This window comes from Gobio gobio, assembly GCF_949357685.1.
Source record: "Gobio gobio genome assembly, chromosome: 13".
Taxonomy (NCBI): Eukaryota; Metazoa; Chordata; class Actinopteri; order Cypriniformes; family Gobionidae; genus Gobio; species Gobio gobio.
Window position 1 is genome coordinate 47,269,190 of NC_137106.1, and position 21,671 is coordinate 47,290,860.

Here is a 21,671-nt window from a genome sequence, read left to right on the forward strand (position 1 = left end):
TATGTATAGAGGGGGTGGAAAAGCTATACTGTGTTAATCCCATTCTTCTACAGCACCAATATGGTCGTTTGTGGGGGGCTGATTACTGCAACAAGCCTGAGCAAGTCTATGGAGAACAACAGCCGCTATGGTTTGGCTACACGGTTGGCAAACCTCGGAGGTCCCAGAAAAAAAACATGCAATTTCAGACTAAAAGATGCAGACATATAGCCTGACAAGCCAGACCCACATCAAAATGTTGGGTCTGGGAACACACCATTGGCAGGGCTCAATCTGAGGGGCGGGATAAACAGTTGTCTTTCAGATTCCCTCTTCACGCAATAGGATAGGAATAGGAGCGCTACAACCAACCAGAGCAACGAAGAAGGTGAAGCGGAGCTAGTTGATAGATTAAACTTTCGCCGTATCCGGTCGGTTAAACTCAGAACACATCTTCCTTTCTTAAGAATGAATTCAGAGCCGTTCTTTGTTCTTTTCTCAAAGAAAAGCGTCGTGGATTCGAAAGGCCGCTGTTCGCCAGCTTCTTTGTTCTCAAGTAGCACGCAGAACCGCCACAACTCTGCCGTCATTATGTTAAGCCCGCCCACCGACTCTATACACGATGTGATTGGCCTGACCAGAGTTTGGTTTTTCCAGCTCGCAAGCCAACGAAGACTACCCTGGCTGCAAATTATATTTGCTGCCTTTAGGGTGCGTCTAAATTTCAAGGCTAGCAGACAAAGACATGAGATGTAAAAAAGACATAATTGGGAGTCTTACAAATGCTGATTAATTATATTTGTATATTTATTTGAGTTATTATTATGTAATATATAATATGTTGTACTAATTATTAGTTTTATGTTTTATGTTTACTGTGAAAAACAGTGAATTGTGCATATAACTACTGTTGCCAGAATTAGGGAAATGAGGAGACAACACATGACTATAGGGTATATGCAATCAATTTACTGAAGACACCGTGGGTGGACCTACGTAATTTTCCTCATTCAGTCCAGCTCTTCACCGAGCCTCAGAATGCACGGGGCTCAGAAGTTTTGAGTCTAAATGTAAGGGACCAGCACGGCTACAAACCCCTTTTTCTTTTTCAAGGGAAGCCCTGATTTTAAACCCCTGCAGTAAGCAACAACTGAGTCACTGCCGTGACATCCAGTCTGTAAAACTGAACAAACGTTGCGGTGATGCCCAACTGGCAGCGCACAAATATCCTCCACACACACCCCCTCTAAACAAAGCCAAAACGTTGCCATTCCCCCCGTAGAGCGGGCACGCATTAACTCCTGCAGTCAGATCCAACCATTTAAGGAACAGAATGGCAAGCGGGTGTGCGATTGGCACTGCACCATAAATGCCCTCATGACAAGCAGAAATGGCCGCCAAATAAACCTTCAATGTGGAATGGGAGCAACCTTCCTCCAACAATTCCTGCAAAAAAGTTCAGCAATCGGGCTTCCAAGCTTCAAAAATGCACCAATTCAACGCATAAAGCCCCCTTGTCAACACCACCCTAGTGCTCTGTGTATTGTAGCCACAACATTGATTGGGAGCCCCACTGCCCTCAGATTCTCCCTATCAGTGGGTAGACCCATAGAGACTGTAGAGAGTGCAGAATCTGCCCCCCTGCCTGGGACAGCAGGTCTCTGCATAGGGGAAGTGATCATGATGTTTGCGCACAATGTCTTCGCAAGGAGCCACCAAATTTAGTGACAAACCCTCCTGACGCACCCTGTCCAGGGTGGGCTGTATCATTTCCACCAGCAGAAACGTGTACAGCAGGGTCCTAGGCCATACATGCGACAGGGCATCCACCATCAGCTCGCATCCTGTCTGTGATCAAGAAAAACAGCTGGCCGTGCGTGTCTTCTGTAGACACAAAAAGATCTACATCGGCCCTTCCAAACCGATCCCACCAAGCAAAATCCTCAGTGTTAAATGAACACTGCTGGTGTTCATATGAGTCCACTATGAGTCCACACAGAGTGTTAAAAGGTAACACTGAATCAGTGTTGAAGTTAATGAGATAATTAAGTGATGATTGAGCTTTAATTATGAACACCTGATGATAATGAGCAACATCACTGAAGGACAGAGAAACACAAGAACTACAACTGACTTCAGCCACAGCCACAGCCTTAGATGAAATCAACTGAAGATAAAATAAGACATTAAATCTCTGAAGATCTCAGCAGAGGAGGATTAAACAACTCCACAAACAGCATTACCAACTTCACACATTACTAACCAGACTGACTTCATTTCTGTCAGACATCTAGTCGTCTACAGAAGCTCTTATTGAGAATTATTAGAGTTTGTTTTTAATGTTACCATCATGGTGATCAGTGTTTTCATTAGTTGGGCAGTTTGACGACTTTTTAATGTTAGTGTTTCTCTGGCTTCTGTAACTGAGTTTGCTATGGCAAGAAAAGCAAGAGAAAACACGATCAGATGCTGTCGGCTGCTAATAGTAAGAATATGATCATTGTGTATTGACTTAATTCACCAATCTTATGACTAAGTATGAGCAATATACTATTAACTTTGTTTTATTGTAATTCTAGAAAAGATCCAGCATGGTTTTAATCAGAAAAGCTGAATAAGTTTTAAAACAGATTGTATGTTAAGTACTTTGCCCTCCTGTAGGCTTGCTGCGATAGCCGGTGTTGCCGGTGTTACCGGTGTCCAGACTCAACACCGGTTACATCACTTGCCCACCGTGGCACCGCCCACAGTCTTTTTGATTTTTCTTTATAGTAATAAAATAATTTAGTTCAGTTAGAGAACAGACAATACAAATAAAAACTGAACATATCTGCTTAATAAAGCAGGATCCGACCGTGAGTCTCGGCAGCGGCAGGAGTCATTCATCAGATTTAAGAGTGAGGAGCTGACTGAGATGATCGCGGAAGATTTGGTTTCAAAGCGAAACGTAAAAGCACCTTTTTCGTAAAAGTGTTTTTCATTAAAAATAATAGGCTAATGAACCCACAATTCAAGCAACCCGCAGCCGAATTGGAGCTAATTCAAAACTGAAAGTAAAATGTGCACGGCCGCACAGAGCGCGCATTGTTTACTTTCGCCTGGCTCCGCAGTGCGAGCCTCCGCGCTACGCTGACTGCGCGCATTTATTTTTGCCGCGCGCACCCTCGCGCTTGTGCGGGCGTGTCGAGTATAAACGAGGCTTTACGGACGAACTGTTATTCATTCATGGCGTGCATCTCAATCATAGACTGATCAATGCTTGATCAGTGCCCTGACTACTGAACTAGGGAACTGATTGAGACGCACCCATGGCCTCACAGAGCGCGCATTTACAGACGAGCTGTCATTCACGGTGTGTGAATACGCAACACTGGCGCGTTTTCAGTTCAGAGCGGTCGTGTGCATGTTACTTTCGGTTAGATAGAATTAGTGATTTAAAAACCTCCGCCGGTGATACCGGTACTACCGGTGTTGTCACACATTAATTAACCGGTGGGAAAATTTTCTCACCGTCACATCCCTACCCTCCTGTGAGAATTTCTCACACACAGACATCATGAATCAGCCTATGAATCTCAATCATGGTGACACGCTTCATGCCACAATGCATTCTGGGAGCCATGGACGAGTTTTGCATGATGCACCCAGAATGCATTGCGGCATGAATCATGTCACCATTGTTGAGATTCATAGGCTGATTCTTGATGTCTGTGTGTGAGAATAGCTTGCAGGAGTTAGAAGTGCTTATTGTGTGATGTGTTATTAAACTGTAGTAAGAACGTTTGTACACGTTTTAAAAATCGTTCAGCTTATCTGATGAAAACACTGCTGGATATCCTGCTGTAGAGTCACAAGGCTACTGTAATCAGTGACTATTAGGAGATCAGCAAATAAGGCCACTATATGATGATAACAACTTCAACAACAAGCCAACATCATCTCTCATCAACATGTCATCATCAAATTTCTCTTCCTGTTCTCACCGTAACAAACAGTTACAGCAGCCAGAGAAAAATTTATGTTAAAAAGTCAAGGGACAAGAGCCCAACTAAAGCAAACAAATCTATTTTCAATAAAATATCAACATCTAAACCTCAATAAGAGCTTCTGTAGATGTCTGACAGAAATAAAGTCAGTCTGGTTAGTAATGTGTGAAGTTAATGCTGTTTGTGGAGTTGTTTAATCCTCCTCTGATGAGATCTTCAGAGATGTAATGGCTTCTTTTATCTTCAGTTGATTTCATCTAAGGCTGTGGCTGAAGTCAGTTGTAGTTGTTGTTTCTCTGTCCTTCAGTGATTCTCCTTGTTATCATCAGGTGTTCATCATTAAATGTTCAATCATCACTTAATTAATCACTTAATTATCTCATTAACTTCAACACTGATTCAGTGTTACATTTTAACACTCTGAGTGTGGATTCATAGTGGTCTCATATGAACACCAGCAGTGTTCATTTAACACTGAGGATTTTGCTGTGCAGAACTGCGCCACTATCCAAGGGTGCAGACACCACTCCCTGACCTGTGGTCCCCCCTGGACAGCAGGTCTGCTCCACCATTTAGATGACCCAGAACGTGCAATGCCCTGAGTGATGCTAAATGTATGCTCATACATATCAAGAGTGTCCGTGACAATTATAACAGGGGAGAAGTGCAAGTAACCCCTTGCCTGTTTACACCTATCAGGCATAACATTATGTCTGGACAGGTGAAGTGAATAACACTGATTATCTCTTCATCACGGCACTTGTTAGTGGGTGGGATATATTAGGCAGCAAGTGAACATTTTGTCCTCAAAGTTGATGTGTTAGAAGCAGGAAAAATAGACAAACATTAGGATTTGAGCGAGTTTGACAAGGGCCAAATTGTGATGACTAGACAACTGGGTCAGAGCATCTCCAAAACTGCAGCTCTTGTGGGGTGTTCCCGGTCTGCAGTGGTCAGTATCTATCAAAAGTGCTCCAAGGAAGGACCAGTGGAGAACCGGCGACAGGGTCATGGGCGGCCAAGGCTCATTGATGCACGTGGAGAGTGAAGGCTGGCCCGATCAAACAGACGAGCTAATGGAGCTCAAATTGCTCAAGAAGTTAATGCTGGTTCTGATAGAAAGGTGTCAGAATACAAATTCCCCAGATCTCAATCTAATCGAGCATCTGTGGAATGTGCTGAACAAACAAGTCCGATCCATGGAGGCCCCTCCTCGTCGTCACTACTATGTGTGACAAAACCCTGTCCTGGGGAATTCCCTCTGTCAACAGATCTGGGTTTCCCCAGGGGATCAGAGTTTGAACGCACTATGGCATTATTGTCATCCATCTGTTTAAATGGTGTGTAGCGTCAAGCCCGCTGCGAAGTGCCCAGCACTGGAACGCATGCATAAATAGGAGACCCAGCCGAATGGATGCTATCATAAGGCCATAAGCTAAACTAAAACCGACAGCTGTGAAAATCTACTGCCCCATCGTGCTGACAACACAGCTGTGTCCTGCACTGAATCTATCTCTAAACCGAGAAATAAAAGCTGCTGACTCGGGACCAGAGAGCTCTTTTTGAGATTTCTGAAGAATCGTAAAGCTCATAAATGGGAGACAAGTGCTTGTGTTTGTAACTCTTCTTATTTACTGCTGTCAATGGCCAGGGTTTATTGGCCCGCTGAATACCTTGGTCCAAAGTGGGCCAACTGGGGCTTGAGGAGTGGTTACAAACAAAGACAGAGTCTGGAGACAGCAGCGCCGCAAATGATTTCATATACCAGCTAACATCAGCATTAAAGACTTTTAAAATCATTTTAGACTCACTTTCAGACAGCAGTGAGTGTTTGGGCCCTATCATACACCTGGCGCAATGCGACGCCGGGCGTGACGCAAGTGTTTTTTGCTAGTTTCAGCCGATGCAGTTATCATTTTCACGTCCAACGCCACGTTGTTTAAATATCAAATGCACTCGCGCCCATCTATAGTGTTATTTTGTGTGTTTCATGTTATCCTTTATTCATTAATTCTGTGGGTTTATTTTGTGCCGATTCGCCGATAGTGTGAGGATGTATATGACGTTATGAGTATGTATTTGTGTGAACTTGAATGTACAGTATATACATGGCATGAATAAAATATTTACATTATCAGCACATAATGCTGAGGAAGAATCAGCTCTCCTCGGCTATCCTGGTGAACTTCTATCGCTGCGCAATAGAAAGCATCCTGACCAACTGTGTGGCAGTGTGGTATGGGAGCTGCTCTGTTGCGGAGCGCAAGGCACTGCAGCGGGTGGTGAAAACTGCCCAGCGCATCACAGGGACTCCACTACCTGCCATCGAGCACATCCAGAGGAAACGCTGTCTGCATCGAGCTCGCAGCATCCTCAAGGACTCCTCTCACCCAGCCCACAGACTGTTTTCTCTCCTGCCCTCCGGCAGGCGTTTCAGGATCCACCGGACCAGGACCAGCAGACTAAAGAACAGTTTTTTCCCCAGAGCTGTCTCTTTATTGAACTCAAACCCCCGTTGATCCACTTCCCTCATAAACTGATAACTCTCCTACCTCACATCCGCCTTCACTTTGTTATTTGCACTACTGACTGTTTATTACAGTAACAACTGTTTACTTATGCATTCTGCACCACCATACCGTAACTGGATTATGCTCATCTGCACTGCCGACTGTATTTACAGTAACAATGTTTACATTTGCATTTTGCACCGTACTTCTAACTGGAATATGCAACCACTTTCCACTGCACTTTTACACTTTCTTTCGGATAGCTCTGTCCATAATTTATTGTACTAACTTAATCCACTGCTATATTCCTCATATTAGCCTAACATATTATTGTATACCTCTAACTGTAAAATTCTGTTCAAGTAATAACCGTCTGTATATTTATTCATAGTACATAGTCACCTGTAAATTCTGTTTATAGTAATAGCCATCTGTATATTTATTCATAGTACATATTCACCTGTAAATTCTGTTTCTAGTAATAGCCATCTGTATATTTATTCACTGTATATATTCATCTGTAAATTCAGTTCTACTTATAGTAATAACCATCTCTCTACTTATACATATTTATATATATTCAGAACATTTTTATGTCCTGCACTTACGCAACCATTGTATATATCCTGCACTTGCTGCTATTGCACTTCTGGTTAGACCTAAACTGCATTTCGTTGCCTTGTACTTGTACTTGTGTAATGACAATAAAGTTGAATCTAATCTAATCTAATCTAATAATTCCAAACTTTTTTTTAAAGTGTGAGACTGTATGCATTTGTGTTAATGTATATAATTTGTATTCATCAATGTTGAAATTGATTCACGTAAAAACGACGGCAAAGAAGCATCGCGTGCGGATGTTTATTAATTTAATATCATCCTTTACATGAGTATTACAATGTTTGACTCCATCATATCGCTGGGATGATAATCCTCCGGTCTAAAGTGATGCAGAAGTGAAGTGAAGTCCGGCAAACGACTCCCTCTCGTGCCGCGATGTTGAAAAAAAAAAAAACAGCCAATGAAACGGCCACTTTATCTACTAAATTTGTGCTCATGTCTTTTTAAAACTTTTTAAAATCCTGCATTAACTTTTCATATGGTATTTTCATACAAGGTTATATATTCATTTTGAAAAAGCCTGCAATATGCCCTTTAAGTGAACGTAAACAGCCGTGCATTTTTATTTATTACTTTTCTAAAAATGTACTTTATTAACTAAACTCAATAAACTAAAAGCAAAAAAAAAAGGAAAAATGCCTGAAACTATGTAAACATATTTTTACTGTGAATTTCTGGCTCCCACTGTTGGCTTTTTTCCTTTTCTACCATAAATGTAATATTTTTTTCAGTGAACACTGAACTGGTAATTAGCCCAATATTTGAAGCAGCATCTGAGCTGCCTTTTTCCCAGCCGACAATTCTAATGTCACAAAAGCCCAATAGAGACGACCTCTATTTGTTTCACACATGGCTGAAATGAAAAGTCACGTTTGACCCTTCACTCCTTCGAACATTTGACGAGGAGGTGGCGTAGCATGCGAACAATGAAAACACTCCATAATCCAGCTCACAAAACCAGATCAGCATCTGTTATTTATTATGATGACTAACATGTTCAAAGACATAAAGTGGGTCCCATGGAGTAGAATAATGTGGACGTGGTGAATGGGGGTAGATGCTGTAAATATTGCAACTGCCAGTTGATCATTTTGATTTGAACAGAATGTGTATATTGGCGTGTGAAATGTGTTTATGTGCATGAATGGCCTCACCACAGTTGAGCTCTGCTGCAGTGAGAGTGGCGACCGAGCGTCCCTGCAAACGGCTTGGATAGTCGCAAGTAGCTGCAGCTTGAGCGTTACCAGACTCTGCGTACTGCTTCAACAGATCGGCCAACCACAGCAGTTCACAGTCGCAGTGCAGTGTGTTTGAGTCGAGGCGCCTAAAAACACCCACAGACACAAACATTTTAATCAAATTGAGGCAATTCTTAGGTTCAAATAAAACCGTTACAGTTGATAAGAAGTTGTTTAGAACACCAATCCAAAATCATCTTATTATTCTCTGATCTTTAATAGATTTAAAGTGACTTAGTTCATCAAAATATATACAAAATATTAACTTCCTGTTAAAAATGACTTTTTAACATCCCCATCTAAAGTTATGACACTAAAGGTCCGTTCACATCAAGGACGATAACTGTAATGAGAATGAGAATGATATATTATGATATTTCAGCTAGTTGCCAAGGCAAAATTTCTCATTTTTATTTAGATTAACTTGATGTACTAAAAACTTGAATAAAAATGAATAAAAACTGTATAGACAGCTATGTATTTAAAATAAAAAACCTAATAAAAATGACAAACAACACAAAAAATTACAAGAAAATGATATGAAAATCAAAATATTAATAAAAACTATAATAGGATCTCAATGATACAAATATTATGCACTAAAAGTTTTGATTACAAACCATTTAAAATACTCACTACTATGTCTCATTTATATATTTTGGCCCAACTTTGAGTTTATCAAGATCTAATTGATAACCAAATAAAGCAAACTAATGCTTTACCCATCGGTAAATAAGTCAGCTTGAGCAATACTCACAGTCTCTTCATGGACTGCAGTTGGGAGAAGGTTCCTAATGCAAGATGAGTAATTCTGTTGTTGTGCAGAAACCTGCAGTAGATATCAATGAGAGGTGCACAGATTCAAATGTGTGTATTAACAAATCAAGCATATAATCTGTGACCGAGACAGGAAAAACACAACACATGCCATAAAAGCGCCTTGTTTTTTAGGTGATCCGATGAAAGACAAAGAAAAATCTCACTAAATGAAAATAAAATTGTGTTTTGATTGACAGGCGATCGGACCAATCATAATCTGCCATCCGCAGAATCCGCCATTTTGTCCTACAAAGCAGTCAGGAGAAGACTTCGTAGATTAACATTGGTGGACTTGAACTTGTAAAACGGTGTCTTTCCGCGGCTGAAACAACTTTCCTTCTGAAGTTCATTCATGTTTATTTGATACTATAAATCAACTAGAAGGAAGTGATGACCGGTTCACGAGCCGCTTTAACTGAGGCGCTACAGCAATCACGACACATTAAAGAGACACAAAACAGTATTTATTGTTTACATTTCTTTAAAAAAAAAAAGACAAAATTTGAGAGTTTGTTTCATATTAAAAGTCGCCTGCTCTGTCCTGTATGTCCATGTTGTCAGTGTCCTCTAGTGTTGCCAAGTCTGCGGTTTTCCCGTGCAATTGGGCTACTTTAACACTCTTGCCGCAGGCTGTGTTTCATGTCCGTGGGTTGAAGCGACCCCAATTATGTGATATTTAGCCCCGGGAGTGCGAAATTTAGCAGGGAACCCTGCCAAAAAACTAATATTTTACCCCCTAAACGCAATTTTTACCGGGGAACCCCCCCGAAACATGATTGGACTTGTTTTGGGCTAGTTTTGAGAAGCAATTGGGCAGGTTTTGTTTTGAAAACCTGGAAACCCTGCAATGTGTTTTTCACTTTGTGAGAACATGATGTGTGGGGTGAGAGTGCCATGGCTTGTCGGACACAGCAACAGTAACTAAAGGGGGCGGGTCTTTGCGAACGGTCAAATAAATTTTTTTGTAATGCATCAGATGGCCCTGACACTAAGCATATTGGAAAATATCTTGGTTACTATGTAAGCTCCGTTACTCCGATCATCATGGTTTCCATAAAAATATGTTTTCAACATTGATGATAATCATAAATGTTTCTTGAGCGTCAAATCATCATATTAGAATGATTTCTGAAGGATCATGTGACACTGAAGACTGGAGCAATGATGCTGAAAATTCATCTTTGATCACAGGAATAAATTACAGTTTAAAACATATTCACATAGAAAACAGTTCTTTTAAATAGTAATAATATTTCACTATTTTACTGTATTTTTAAATGCAGCCTTGGTACATTGGTAAATAATACCAAAAATATCTGAATTATTACGAACTTTTGACCGGTAATGTACATGCTCTGTGAAATAGAGATGCAAAGATGAAGGTCCACAGGGATGTTCTTGCTTTCTACCAGGACAGACGGGGTCACTTTCCCAGGGACGACATTACGGTTCACAACTACTCGTATAAATAACATGAGGGTTCGTTTCATTAATCACCATCCAGATGCAGATTCTATTTTTCATGTTCAGTTCTTCACCACCCAGTAGATTCTGGCTTACAAACTCCAGTACTGATTTGGTCACTCACTCACATTTTAGTCCATGTTTATGTTTAAGTGACTTTCCCGTCTTTAAAAGACATCAGAATGTGTGTGGGTGATTTTCCAAAGGAATTCAGCGGCACAAGTCTCCAAACATTTGCAATAAGGGCCAGCAGGAAGGAGTGAGGCAGGCAACACTGTAAAAAAAACATTTGAGTGATGATTTGAGGTTTGAGATGCATGCAAAACTCACAGCCGCTCAAGCTTGGGTAGATGAGAGAAAGACTCGGGCTCCAATGACTCAATGTTGTTGAAGTGCAGGTATCTGTGAGAGAGAGTTATGTTTTACTTGCCATAAACATGGTTTCTAGATCAAACACTCAGTCAAAGCTTTTCCATAGATTTTTGCCTTCATTTTGAACGTCATTTACACAACATTTTTGTGCATAATGTCACAGAACCTTCCATAATCTTATGTACTTTCAACAAGAAAAAAATAATTGGACAGGATTTGATTTTATCATTGAGAATCTGTGCACCATTCTTGAATGAAGACCATTATTTAATTTTCTTTAAAGGGGTCATATGATGCTGTTTTATACGCTCATTATTTTGTTTACTGGGTGTAGAGTATAGAGAATAGGTTAACATGTTTTAATGTTTCCCAAAGCCAACTATGATTGCAAGTTCTGTTGTTAGAGTTCAATGGAACTTGCGATCATAGTTGGCTAACGATGCTTTTGGGAAACACACACCAGTTCGAGTCTGAGTCACTTCTTAAACTCTGATTCCTAATTTCATCGGAAGGCTAAACAAATGGCTTTTGCTTTCGTATCCAAACACAGCATCTCCTCCACATGATGACAACACTACAATTCACTGAAGCCTTGTCTTCTTTCTTTGCTTATGCCTTTGGATGGCAATGTAAGCTAATATGCCACATTTTGACATAGGCATTAGAAGAAATATCTGGGGCCCTATCATACAACTGGCGCAATGCAAAGCCAGTGTTTTTTGCTAGTTTCAGCCCGACACAGTTATCATTTTCACATCCAGCTCCACATTGTTTAAATATCAAATGCACTCGCGTCCATCTGTTCACCCATGTGTGTGCTGGTCTGAAAACCAGGTGTGTTCAGGAGCATTGTTGGCGTGTTGCTATTTTGAGGAACTGAAAATAACTGTGCCATTGACCAACAAAAACCTGCTCTAAAGTCAATAGCGCAGTATGTTTAGTGCTATTTAAAGGGCGTGTTAGTAATATGTGCCTATAGACCTTTCTCACAAAAAACGGAAATACGTAACAGTTGCGGAACCGGAGTTCAAGCGTCAACACATCAGAAAAACATACCCGGGCAAGAGAAAATAAATCAGAGAGTCTACACAACTTCGTTAACGGATTTGACAAATATTACATTTGATGGAAATTAACAATAAGGGCCTATTTACATAAGTCTCAGATTACGTAGCTATAAAGAATCAGCGTCACATGACACGTCTTCCTTGATATCTTGTTTGTCCGAGATTTGGATACAGTTCAAAATAGTTTAAACATCACGCAGTGTGCACAATTAAATTTTTTTAACATACAACATAATATTTTTAATAAAATTATAGATATATTTTTATTTAAAATGACAATCTATAATAATAATATATGTTTACAAATTTTTTTAGAGGAGGCATTGCACTGAATATGAACAAAATATGAAACACAATATAATAAAAAAAAATGATGTTTAACATCACGGTTATATATTTTAAAACAAAATATATTCACAATATGTATGGCGGTCTGAAACGTCACTGAAACAATACTACAGCCAGTAAAACATTTAAATAGATATCAGTAAATAATGGTAATATAAGTTAAATATTAGTTAAAAAAATATTTGTTTTATATTTCCCCACAGAGGTGCATCATTATACGCCGCTTTGTACTGAAAGGGATGTACACGAGCAGGGAAGTTTGGTCCTTCATCCCGTCGGATAGCCTGAATCCATTTCTGTCAAACTTTAATATCAACAGGGAAGGAATGAAAAAACAAAAATGGCTGCTTTTGGGAATAACAAGAACAGCCCGGTAAGCTACAATAACTCTTGCTCGTTGCTTGTGCCATTTGCCGTGCCCGGTGAGGAAGAAGATTACCACGACGATTGCGTATTTCCGGTCGCAAAAATGGAAGTTGTGAGAAAGGTCTATAGGCAGGTGCACAGCGCACGTACACTATGATTATTACACACACAGGGACGAGCAGCACGCACACATTTTTAAATATGAAAAATTAAAGCATTAAAATGTAAAAGATATTATTGTGTGCATAAATTAAAAAACATTCTACATGTCATAATGGATAGTCATTGCATATATCAGAATGACCTATTTGTAGTAATGACGAGCAAGCAAGCGTCATTGGACGAGCAGATCCGTTTCCTCGCTAGAGAAGTGTTCAGGTTTTCCACTCGCAAATTCCTCCATGTAAAGAGTGAATCCGCCATGGTGCGAGCGCAGCTGGCTTTTAAAGGGAATGGGAGATGAGACTCTGATTGGTTTATTGCACGTTACGCCCAAAACACACACATGACTCATTAAGAGACTAGGGACAACCCTTTTGGATCATGCGCCGACAGGCAGACCGTTTTTTCTTTTGTTAAACTAGCAAAAGTGGATTCGGACACGCCCTAAGAAGTGCACCTGCCCCATTCACTTCAGACCATGAGCTCAGATCGTTAAAATAGGGCCCCTGGACTTCAATTGATGTGTTTTAGGCACGTCTTGAGCTGTTCTCTGTTAGATAGGAAAAATCCCTTTGATAGACACTATGAGATGCACAAACAGACACATTACTCTCTAAAGGAAAATGAAAACATTATAAAGCATCATTTGACCCCTTTAAAATAATGTGCACCACTAGATCATGTACAATAAGACCAGGGATGTGTATTAGCAAAGCAAATATGGTTTAGTTTCATGTCATGTTGAACAATATGAACAAGGTGATAAATGTCCAACTCTGTGACTTAATAATTCGCTTTTGGCCAATGCTGTGGGCTCAAATGAAGTGAACAATAACAGATGGGAAAAAAAGGTCATGAGAGTAAGAAGAAATATTTGAAGTAATTAAGTAAAGTTTTCCAGGCATATGTTTTTTGCATAAATGTTTTCCCCCATAAATGCCTGGATAACCTGTGCACATGACCCAACACTTACATCAGTATCTGCACTCTAGCCAGCTGCAAGCGAGAAGTTTATGAACAGATTATTAAAAACCTAACTTATCAGCAGATTTCACTAAATAACTAAAAAAGTGGATCAGTTATAAGAAAATATGAGCTATTGCTCCCAAGTGATGTTTCTCTGTAAGATCTGAATGTCAATGGTATTTGGTTGTAAGATTTACCCTCCCCAGTTTGATCAAATTTCTTTCATTTGTAAAACGGGGATCAAATTTCACCATACCTTTAAAATAATAGTTCAGCCAAATATAAAAACATCTGCAATCATTTACTCACCAAACCCATGACTTTCTTCCTTTTGTGGAATAACAAAAAGAGACATTTTCAATGTGTTGGTTGTTGTTTTAAGTACAATGTACTATAAATACATTTTCATTATAAAATATATCACTACAGTGTCCATCTGACTTTTTCCTTCCAAGTGATCCAATAGCTTTGTGTGAGGAACATGAATGTAATTCAAGAGATAGCATTTTTCATTTTGGGTGAACTACCTAGGTTAACCTTTTACTTTCAGATCTTTACCAAACATTTTGGTTAGTAGCAAGCATTAACGTGGAAACTAGACAGGGAAGAAGGTCACTTACAGTTGTTCGAGAGAGACGAGCCCCTTAAAAGCTTCTCGGTCTATTGCCTGAATTTCATTCTTGTACAAATAGCTGAAAGAAAAATTCAGGCATATCACTAGAATTAGGGTTGAATGTCAAACACACATGGGCACACAGAAATAAAGAAGAAACTTTTCATAGCACATAATGTCAGAATAATAGAAAGAAAATCTGTTGCATATTGACTGCATATTGATAACACAGAGGGGGTGGCCTGTGGGAAACAGGGATTCATGTTTGTGGTTGTCCTGTCCCGGGACAGTGGGCTGTTGAGAGCGAGGGCTCAGTCACATAACCCACATGATCCTTTGACCTTGAGGACGATGACATGACACCAGGAAGTATATGCTGCAGATATGTGCTGCCTTCCCAAATAAGCAAGATTTGCATACATAAGCAACACTAAAGAGCCTTTTTAGTATCAACAGTGCAAAACTTGAGGTTGATCATCTTCTTGATCAAACCTGATATTCAAGTTGTTTACGAATTTGCAAATATAGCAGTTGAATATTATTGCTAATAAAAAAATTGATAGGATTTTTTGGCCAATACGATACAGATTTTAACAAACCACTGTTGGCCGATTCTGATGCCGATATTTTGTCACTTATTCAAACTTCTGTCATTAAAACAGATTACTGTTTTGATCATGTTTTAAAGCATTAAGGTATACTAGCTAGTTTATTGCTGCAACATCAAATCTTTTCCATTGAACATGGATTTGATCCATTTAACATTCAACAGGCCAACATTATAAGAGAGGCACAGAGTAAAATAAAACACAAATACGACAAAGTGGCAAACTTTATTTTTGCTATCAAATATTTCCTATGAACAACATTAACTCATATTTGAGTTGCTTTTTTTATAGAACATTACATATTTCTTAGTTACATATTTCTAATAAATAGAAAGACATTATACAACTCAGTTAATTAATAACTATCGGTTTGTTATACATGCCTTTTTCATATTGTCGATATGCAGATGGTTTTCAGCTGATAAATATCAATAAATGCTACTGTTTTTCTAGAATGTTTAATTACAAACTCAATTATATTATCATATTATTATTATTATTATATATAATAATATTATATAATATGAGTAAAAAGTGAAAAATGTACAAGAATATGTTCAAAATCAAAAATCTGTTTATTAATATTTCTATTAGTTTATATATATTTATATAGTTTATATAATTTAGATGTTTTTCTGCAATTTATATTAGTTTTTGTAATGTTTTATGTGTTCATTTTATTTAAAGTTTAGTTATTTTAGTACATCAAGTCAAACTGAAATGAAAATGAGAAATTTTGACTTGACAACGAGATGGAAAAATACATTTTTACAAATATTTTATCGATTATTTTATCTCAAATATTTTTTACGGCTATAATAACCCTGAATTAACATTTGAAATGCTCTTATACAAAAACCTGTTCAATGTCTACAGTACCTGAATTACAGGGGTAAAATGCCAAACCAGCCACTCAGAGCATGTTACATTCACTTTGACTGGAGGACTAGCCAGACCACTTGACGATGCTTGAGTAACCAGAGGGGAAACTCAACAGCTGGACATCATGACTGTGTGAACTATGTGTGGTGATTGTACCGCCCAAGTAGACTGAGTAAACCCAGCCTGATCTGCCGGCGATTTGATTTCACCCTGCAGCTCAGTCTGGAAACCCGTACATTCATTTCTACTGCTTCTGTTACACTTTTGCGGGAACCAATCACAGACTGGCTTATCCACCTGCCGCGCTATTGGCGGGTTTAACACAATGACGGATAGAGAAGCGATGGGCCGTTGCCCGTTGATCATGCCTCTTGTGGTCTGATTGGTTGAAGGACTATCCAATTGCGTACAGAGTCTTTGAACTATGCCCGTTGATCACGCCTCTTGTGGTCTGATTGGTTGAAGGACTATCCAATTGTGCACAGAGTCTTTGAACTATGCCCGTTGATCACGCCTCTTGTGGTCTGATTGGTTGAAGGACTATCCAATTGCGTACAGAGTCTTTGAACTATGCCCGTTGATCACGCCTCTTGTGGTCTGATTGGTTGAAGGACTATCCAATTGCGTACAGAGTCTTTGAACTATGCCCGTTGATCACGCCTCTTGTGGTCTGATTGGTTGAAGGACTATCCAATTGCGTACAGAGTCTTTGAACTATGCCCGTTGATCACGCCTCTTGTGGTCTGATTGGTTGAAGGACCATCCAATTGCGTACAGAGTCTTTGAACTATGCCCGTTGATCACGTCTCTTGTGGTCTGATTGGTTGAAGGACTATCCAATTGCGTACAGAGTCTTTTGAACTATGCCTGTTGATCACGCCTCTTGTGGTCTGATTGGTTGAAGGACTATCCAATTGCGTACAGAGTCTTTTGAACTATGCCTGTTGATCACACCTCTTGTGGTCTGATTGGTTGAAGGACTATCCAATTGCGTGCAGAGTCTTTTGAACTATGCCCGTTGATCACGTCTCTTGTGGTCTGATTGGTTGAAGGACTATCCAATTGCGTACAGAGTCATTTGAACTATGCCCCTTGATCACGCCTCTTGTGGTCTGATTGGTTGAAGGACTATCCAATTGCGTGCAGAGTCTTTTGAACTATGCCCGTTGATCACGTCTCTTGTGGTCTGATTGGTTGAAGGACTATCCAATTGCATACAGAGTCATTTGAACTATGCCCGTTGATCACGCCTCTTGTGGTCTGATTATTTGAAGGACTATCCAATTGCATACAGAGTCATTTGAACTATGCCCGTTGATCACGCCTCTTGTGGTCCGATTGGTTGAAGGACTATCCAATTGCGTACAGAGTCATTTGAACTATGCCCGTTGATCACGCCTCTTGTGGTCTCATTGGTTGAAGGACTATCCAATTGCGTACAGAGTCTTTTGAACTATGCCCGTTGATCACGCCTCTTGTGCAGTAGAAAATACAGAGCAGACTCCCCAGACCAATGTTCAATGACAACCGCCCAAGAGGAGTTAATGAAGGGATTAATACTCAGTAAGTTTATCTGGTGTGAATAATTGTGCTTGTAGAGATTAATTCGACCTCACACAGTCCAGTGACACATCACTATTGAGTTTTAAAAATATTTTTGTATTATAATAATAAAAAAAAAATAAGAAAAAGGTTATGTAAACACTGAGAGATTGCTGCTACTTTGCTTGTTTTGGCAGAATTTTTATAGCTATAATAAAAAATATGCAGAAAAAAGTCTCTCAAACATGAGTGAATCCCACAACATATCCAGCTCATATTTCACCCCAAATCAAAAGAAAAATTCTATGAAATATATTTAGCATTTATTTTACAACTTTTTGCATTGTAATGCATTTAAAGCATTTTTCCATTGTAGTTTTCACTGTACTTAATGGTGATTCTCAGTAGCTTCTCATTGTTTTATGAAATCTGCATAAATTAAATTCAGTACAACAAACACTACCTTGATGCATGATTTAAACACCTTTTTGCATTACAGCAATACGATTTAGGGGTGGGGATGGATGTGACAACTGAAAAATAATGTCAAATTGATTCATTTTGATTCATCTTCAAAAATAAACTTAATTTTCTTAAGGAAAACATAATTTATTGCTTTATTTAAATTTTGGGGTGAGATATGAGCCTGGCGTTTTCTTGAGGGTTTTGGTGAGATCCACCTACACATACTATACTCTTACTGTATTATCTTACCTGCTGAATTTAGAAAACCAGGTGTGAAACATTTCAAACAAGTGACTATTTCAATATAAACACAGGCAGCTCTCACCACAACTAAAGTTTGAGATTCTCGAATAGCCCTGTGACGAACAAAGACAGGAACTGTGCAACGCCTAAGCAGAGAGCAATTATTCCATCTGCCTCTGATCTCTGCGCTTTTGGGTCAGGGCCGTCAGACAGATAATTTCACAGCGCTGACAATTACGTTCCCCATATGTGTGAGAGCTTCGTTCCATGACCTCAACTCTTTACTGTGTCAAACAATGGCAGTGATAATGACTGAATCATTCACAAATGTGGTGAGCATGGTTCAGAAATGGTGAAAGGGAAGATTTATCATATAACACAGACAATAATGTACATTTAAACTGTATGACGTACCTTAAGTCAGTGGTTAAAGAGTAGCTATGCCCTCAAATCATCTGTACTTAGAGCCAATAATTCTTTACTGCTTCAACTCTGGCACACTTATGCATAAAACATCACTCTTTCCACACTTTCTATCTATAGTTTTTATAGAATTTATAACATAAGCTGTTCCATAAGCAGTCAAATAGAATCAATGAAAAGCTTACAGATATTTTAGGTTCTCCAAATCTTCAAATGCTCCTCTTGGGATTCGTCTGATGTGGTTGTTATTTAAAAGGCTTAAGGAAAGAGGAAAGACATGTATTAGACATTAAAACAGATGGTCCTGCATCATACCTGTGTCAAACATCTGTACATGATCCAAAATGTTTAGAGTGTTTCATAAAACCAAAAACGCAAGCGAATGCCAATAACAAAAACGGTAATCATAGAGACTGAGTTTTACAAGACTTTAGAAAACATCAACACTTACAGTGTATTGAGATTCTTCAATCGCCTAAAGGAGCCTGGCTGTAAATCCTTGATTTTGTTGAATCTCAAATCTCTGGAAACAAAAGAGAAACATTTTTAGACAAAAAAGACATTTATGTTATTGCATTTGACATGGTCCGTTTATGCATACAGTTTTGTCATGTATATCCCACTTTTTAGAATAGCCTATTACATAACTTTAGTGACAATCATTTACAGGAACAGAGAATAGCAGAAAATATTTATCTGCTGTTCTGGTTCTGAAAACAAATTAAAATTGAACTACCTTTGACATTTTTACATCTAAAAACTTTTAAAACTAAAAACTGCCACAAGGCTGTCTCGGGCCCTTTAAAGGTCCCCTTCTTCGCGATTCCATTGTTCAAACTTTAGTTAGTGTGTAATGTTGCTGTTAGAGCATAAATAATACCTGTAAAATTATAAAGCTCAAAGTTCAATGCCAAGCGAGATATTTTATTTAACAGAAGTTCCCTTTCAAAGCCTACAGCGAACGGCTGGCTTGGACTACATCCTGGTACTTCCTTCTTTAATTACGTCAGTAGAGCAGTAGAACAGACTAACCTCCGCCCACAAAGAAACGCGAAAAAGGGGGCGCGGTCTTGTTGCTGTCCCACGTGGAGAAGCGGACGGTCGCGTGGAGAAAAGGAACTGTTGCGTTGAGTGTGTTTATCGTGTGTCATCGAGACGCTGTTATTTTCATCCAGGAGTCAAATCACCTTTGTTTGGCTTTCCCAGGGACGCTGTAGAGATTATTGAACGCATACATCTCTCCGTTAAGAGGCGTGACCTTTCCAACGTGCGCTAAGCTGCTGTCAAATTACAACACAGGAACCGCTTTCACGTGCGCTAAGCTGTGGTCGAATCACAACACAGGAACTGCTTTCACGTGCGCTAAGCTGTGGTCGAATCACAGCACAGGAACCGCTTGCACAATCAGAACTCGTTACGTGTTTCTGAAGGAGGGACTTTATAGAACAAGGAAATCACCAGCCGTTTTTAGGACAGTGGAAACAGCGGTACACAGATAAGTAAATAGTGTGAAAAATACTGTGTTTTTTTACACGCGAAAACATGAATACATGTTATATTGCACACTGTAAACACAATCAAAGCTTCAAAAAAACACGAAGAACGGGACCTTTAATGTACAGTATAACTTGTAATGTGTCTTTCAGCTGATATTACACTCTTATTATGATATGCAGCTCTATACTGTATGTCGTCGACATGATGTAATTACACAGTTGTCTAAGCCAGGGGTTTTCAAACTGGGGTCCGGGGACCCCCGGGGGTCCTCCAGGATGTTCTAAGGGATCCCCAGAAAATTTCAGAGATTAAAAAGACAAAGCAAATATTGTTAAAGTCTACTGAACATTCAAACTGTTTCATTTCTAAATATTTCTTTCCTTTCTTGCCGGATACATACTTTCCAGAATTGTATATGTTTGTTTTGTATCTTTCTAGTGAGTTTTTCCTCAATATAGTCCCCTTTATCTCACTCACTGGGGTAACACAGTACTTGAGCTGCTTACATACATTTATTATAAGTTGCTTATACAAATCATTTTTTATTGAAAATGTCTTCTTCAGGTTTATACATCCAACATTAAGTATAGCCAATTTAAGTTTGGAAACAATATGTTGTTTTTATAATGTCACACTTACTAGTATTTATCTAACAGTTTAAATGTTTTTTCATACATACAAATATATATATGGATTTTAGGAAGGGGGTCCCTCATAAAAGGTTCATCATATTTGGGTGTCCTTGGCATCATAAAGTTTGAAAACCCCTGGTCTAAGCACCAGGAGTACATTAAGGATATGTAAATCCTTAATGCCTATAATTCTGCAGATTCTGATAAAAACAAGGAGTTCATTATTTGACAAAACATTTCAAGATGTTCTTTTAATATGTCTAAAAAGTTTTCGATTGTGTCATGATCTACAGTTACTGAACTGGGTGTTTGACAGAAATTCATCAATTTAAAGCCACTTTATCAGTATCACTTAATCAGCTTGTTATCATGGTGGCACGTACAGTAAATAATGAATAGGTTCATGCATTTGTAAATTCAAGATGCCGCAACATGTTTCACTGCTAATTTGGTTGCTTGTTACTCAATTATCAAATACAAATCTTAATTTATTTGAATTGTAAAATGTGGATATTTGCATTTAAATGCTCTGATTTTAAAGTAACGATCCCCCAGAACCCCAATAACATAATGGGCCCTATCATACACCCAACACAATGCGATGCCAGGCTTGACGCAAGTGTTTTTTGCTACTTTCAGCCCGAAGCAGTTATAATTTTCACGTCCTGCGCCACGTTGTTTAAATAGCAAATGCACTCGCAACCATCTGTTCACCCATTAATGTGCTGGTCTGAAAACCAGGTGTGTTCAGGTGCATTGTTGGGGTGTTGCTATTTTGAGGAACTGAAAATGACTGCGCCATTGACCAACCAAAACCTGCTCTAAAGTCAATAGTATTTTTTGTGTTATTTAAAGGCTGTGTTAGTAA

General features: G+C 39.1%; 1 protein-coding gene across 1 annotated transcript in view; it reads right to left on the minus strand.

The window, feature by feature from the left end:
* The window catches only part of pxdn (peroxidasin), a 129,328-nt gene that overhangs the window by 65,809 nt on the left and 41,848 nt on the right, over nucleotides 1-21,671 (minus strand). The window contains exons 2-7 of the mRNA XM_079833719.1: nucleotides 19,126-19,197; nucleotides 18,860-18,931; nucleotides 14,519-14,590; nucleotides 10,948-11,019; nucleotides 9,092-9,163; nucleotides 8,251-8,420 (exon numbers count right to left, since the gene is read on the minus strand). Of these exons, the coding sequence (XP_079689845.1) occupies nucleotides 8,251-8,420; nucleotides 9,092-9,163; nucleotides 10,948-11,019; nucleotides 14,519-14,590; nucleotides 18,860-18,931; nucleotides 19,126-19,197 (530 nt within the window). The remainder of the gene's footprint in view (nucleotides 1-8,250; nucleotides 8,421-9,091; nucleotides 9,164-10,947; nucleotides 11,020-14,518; nucleotides 14,591-18,859; nucleotides 18,932-19,125; nucleotides 19,198-21,671) is intronic.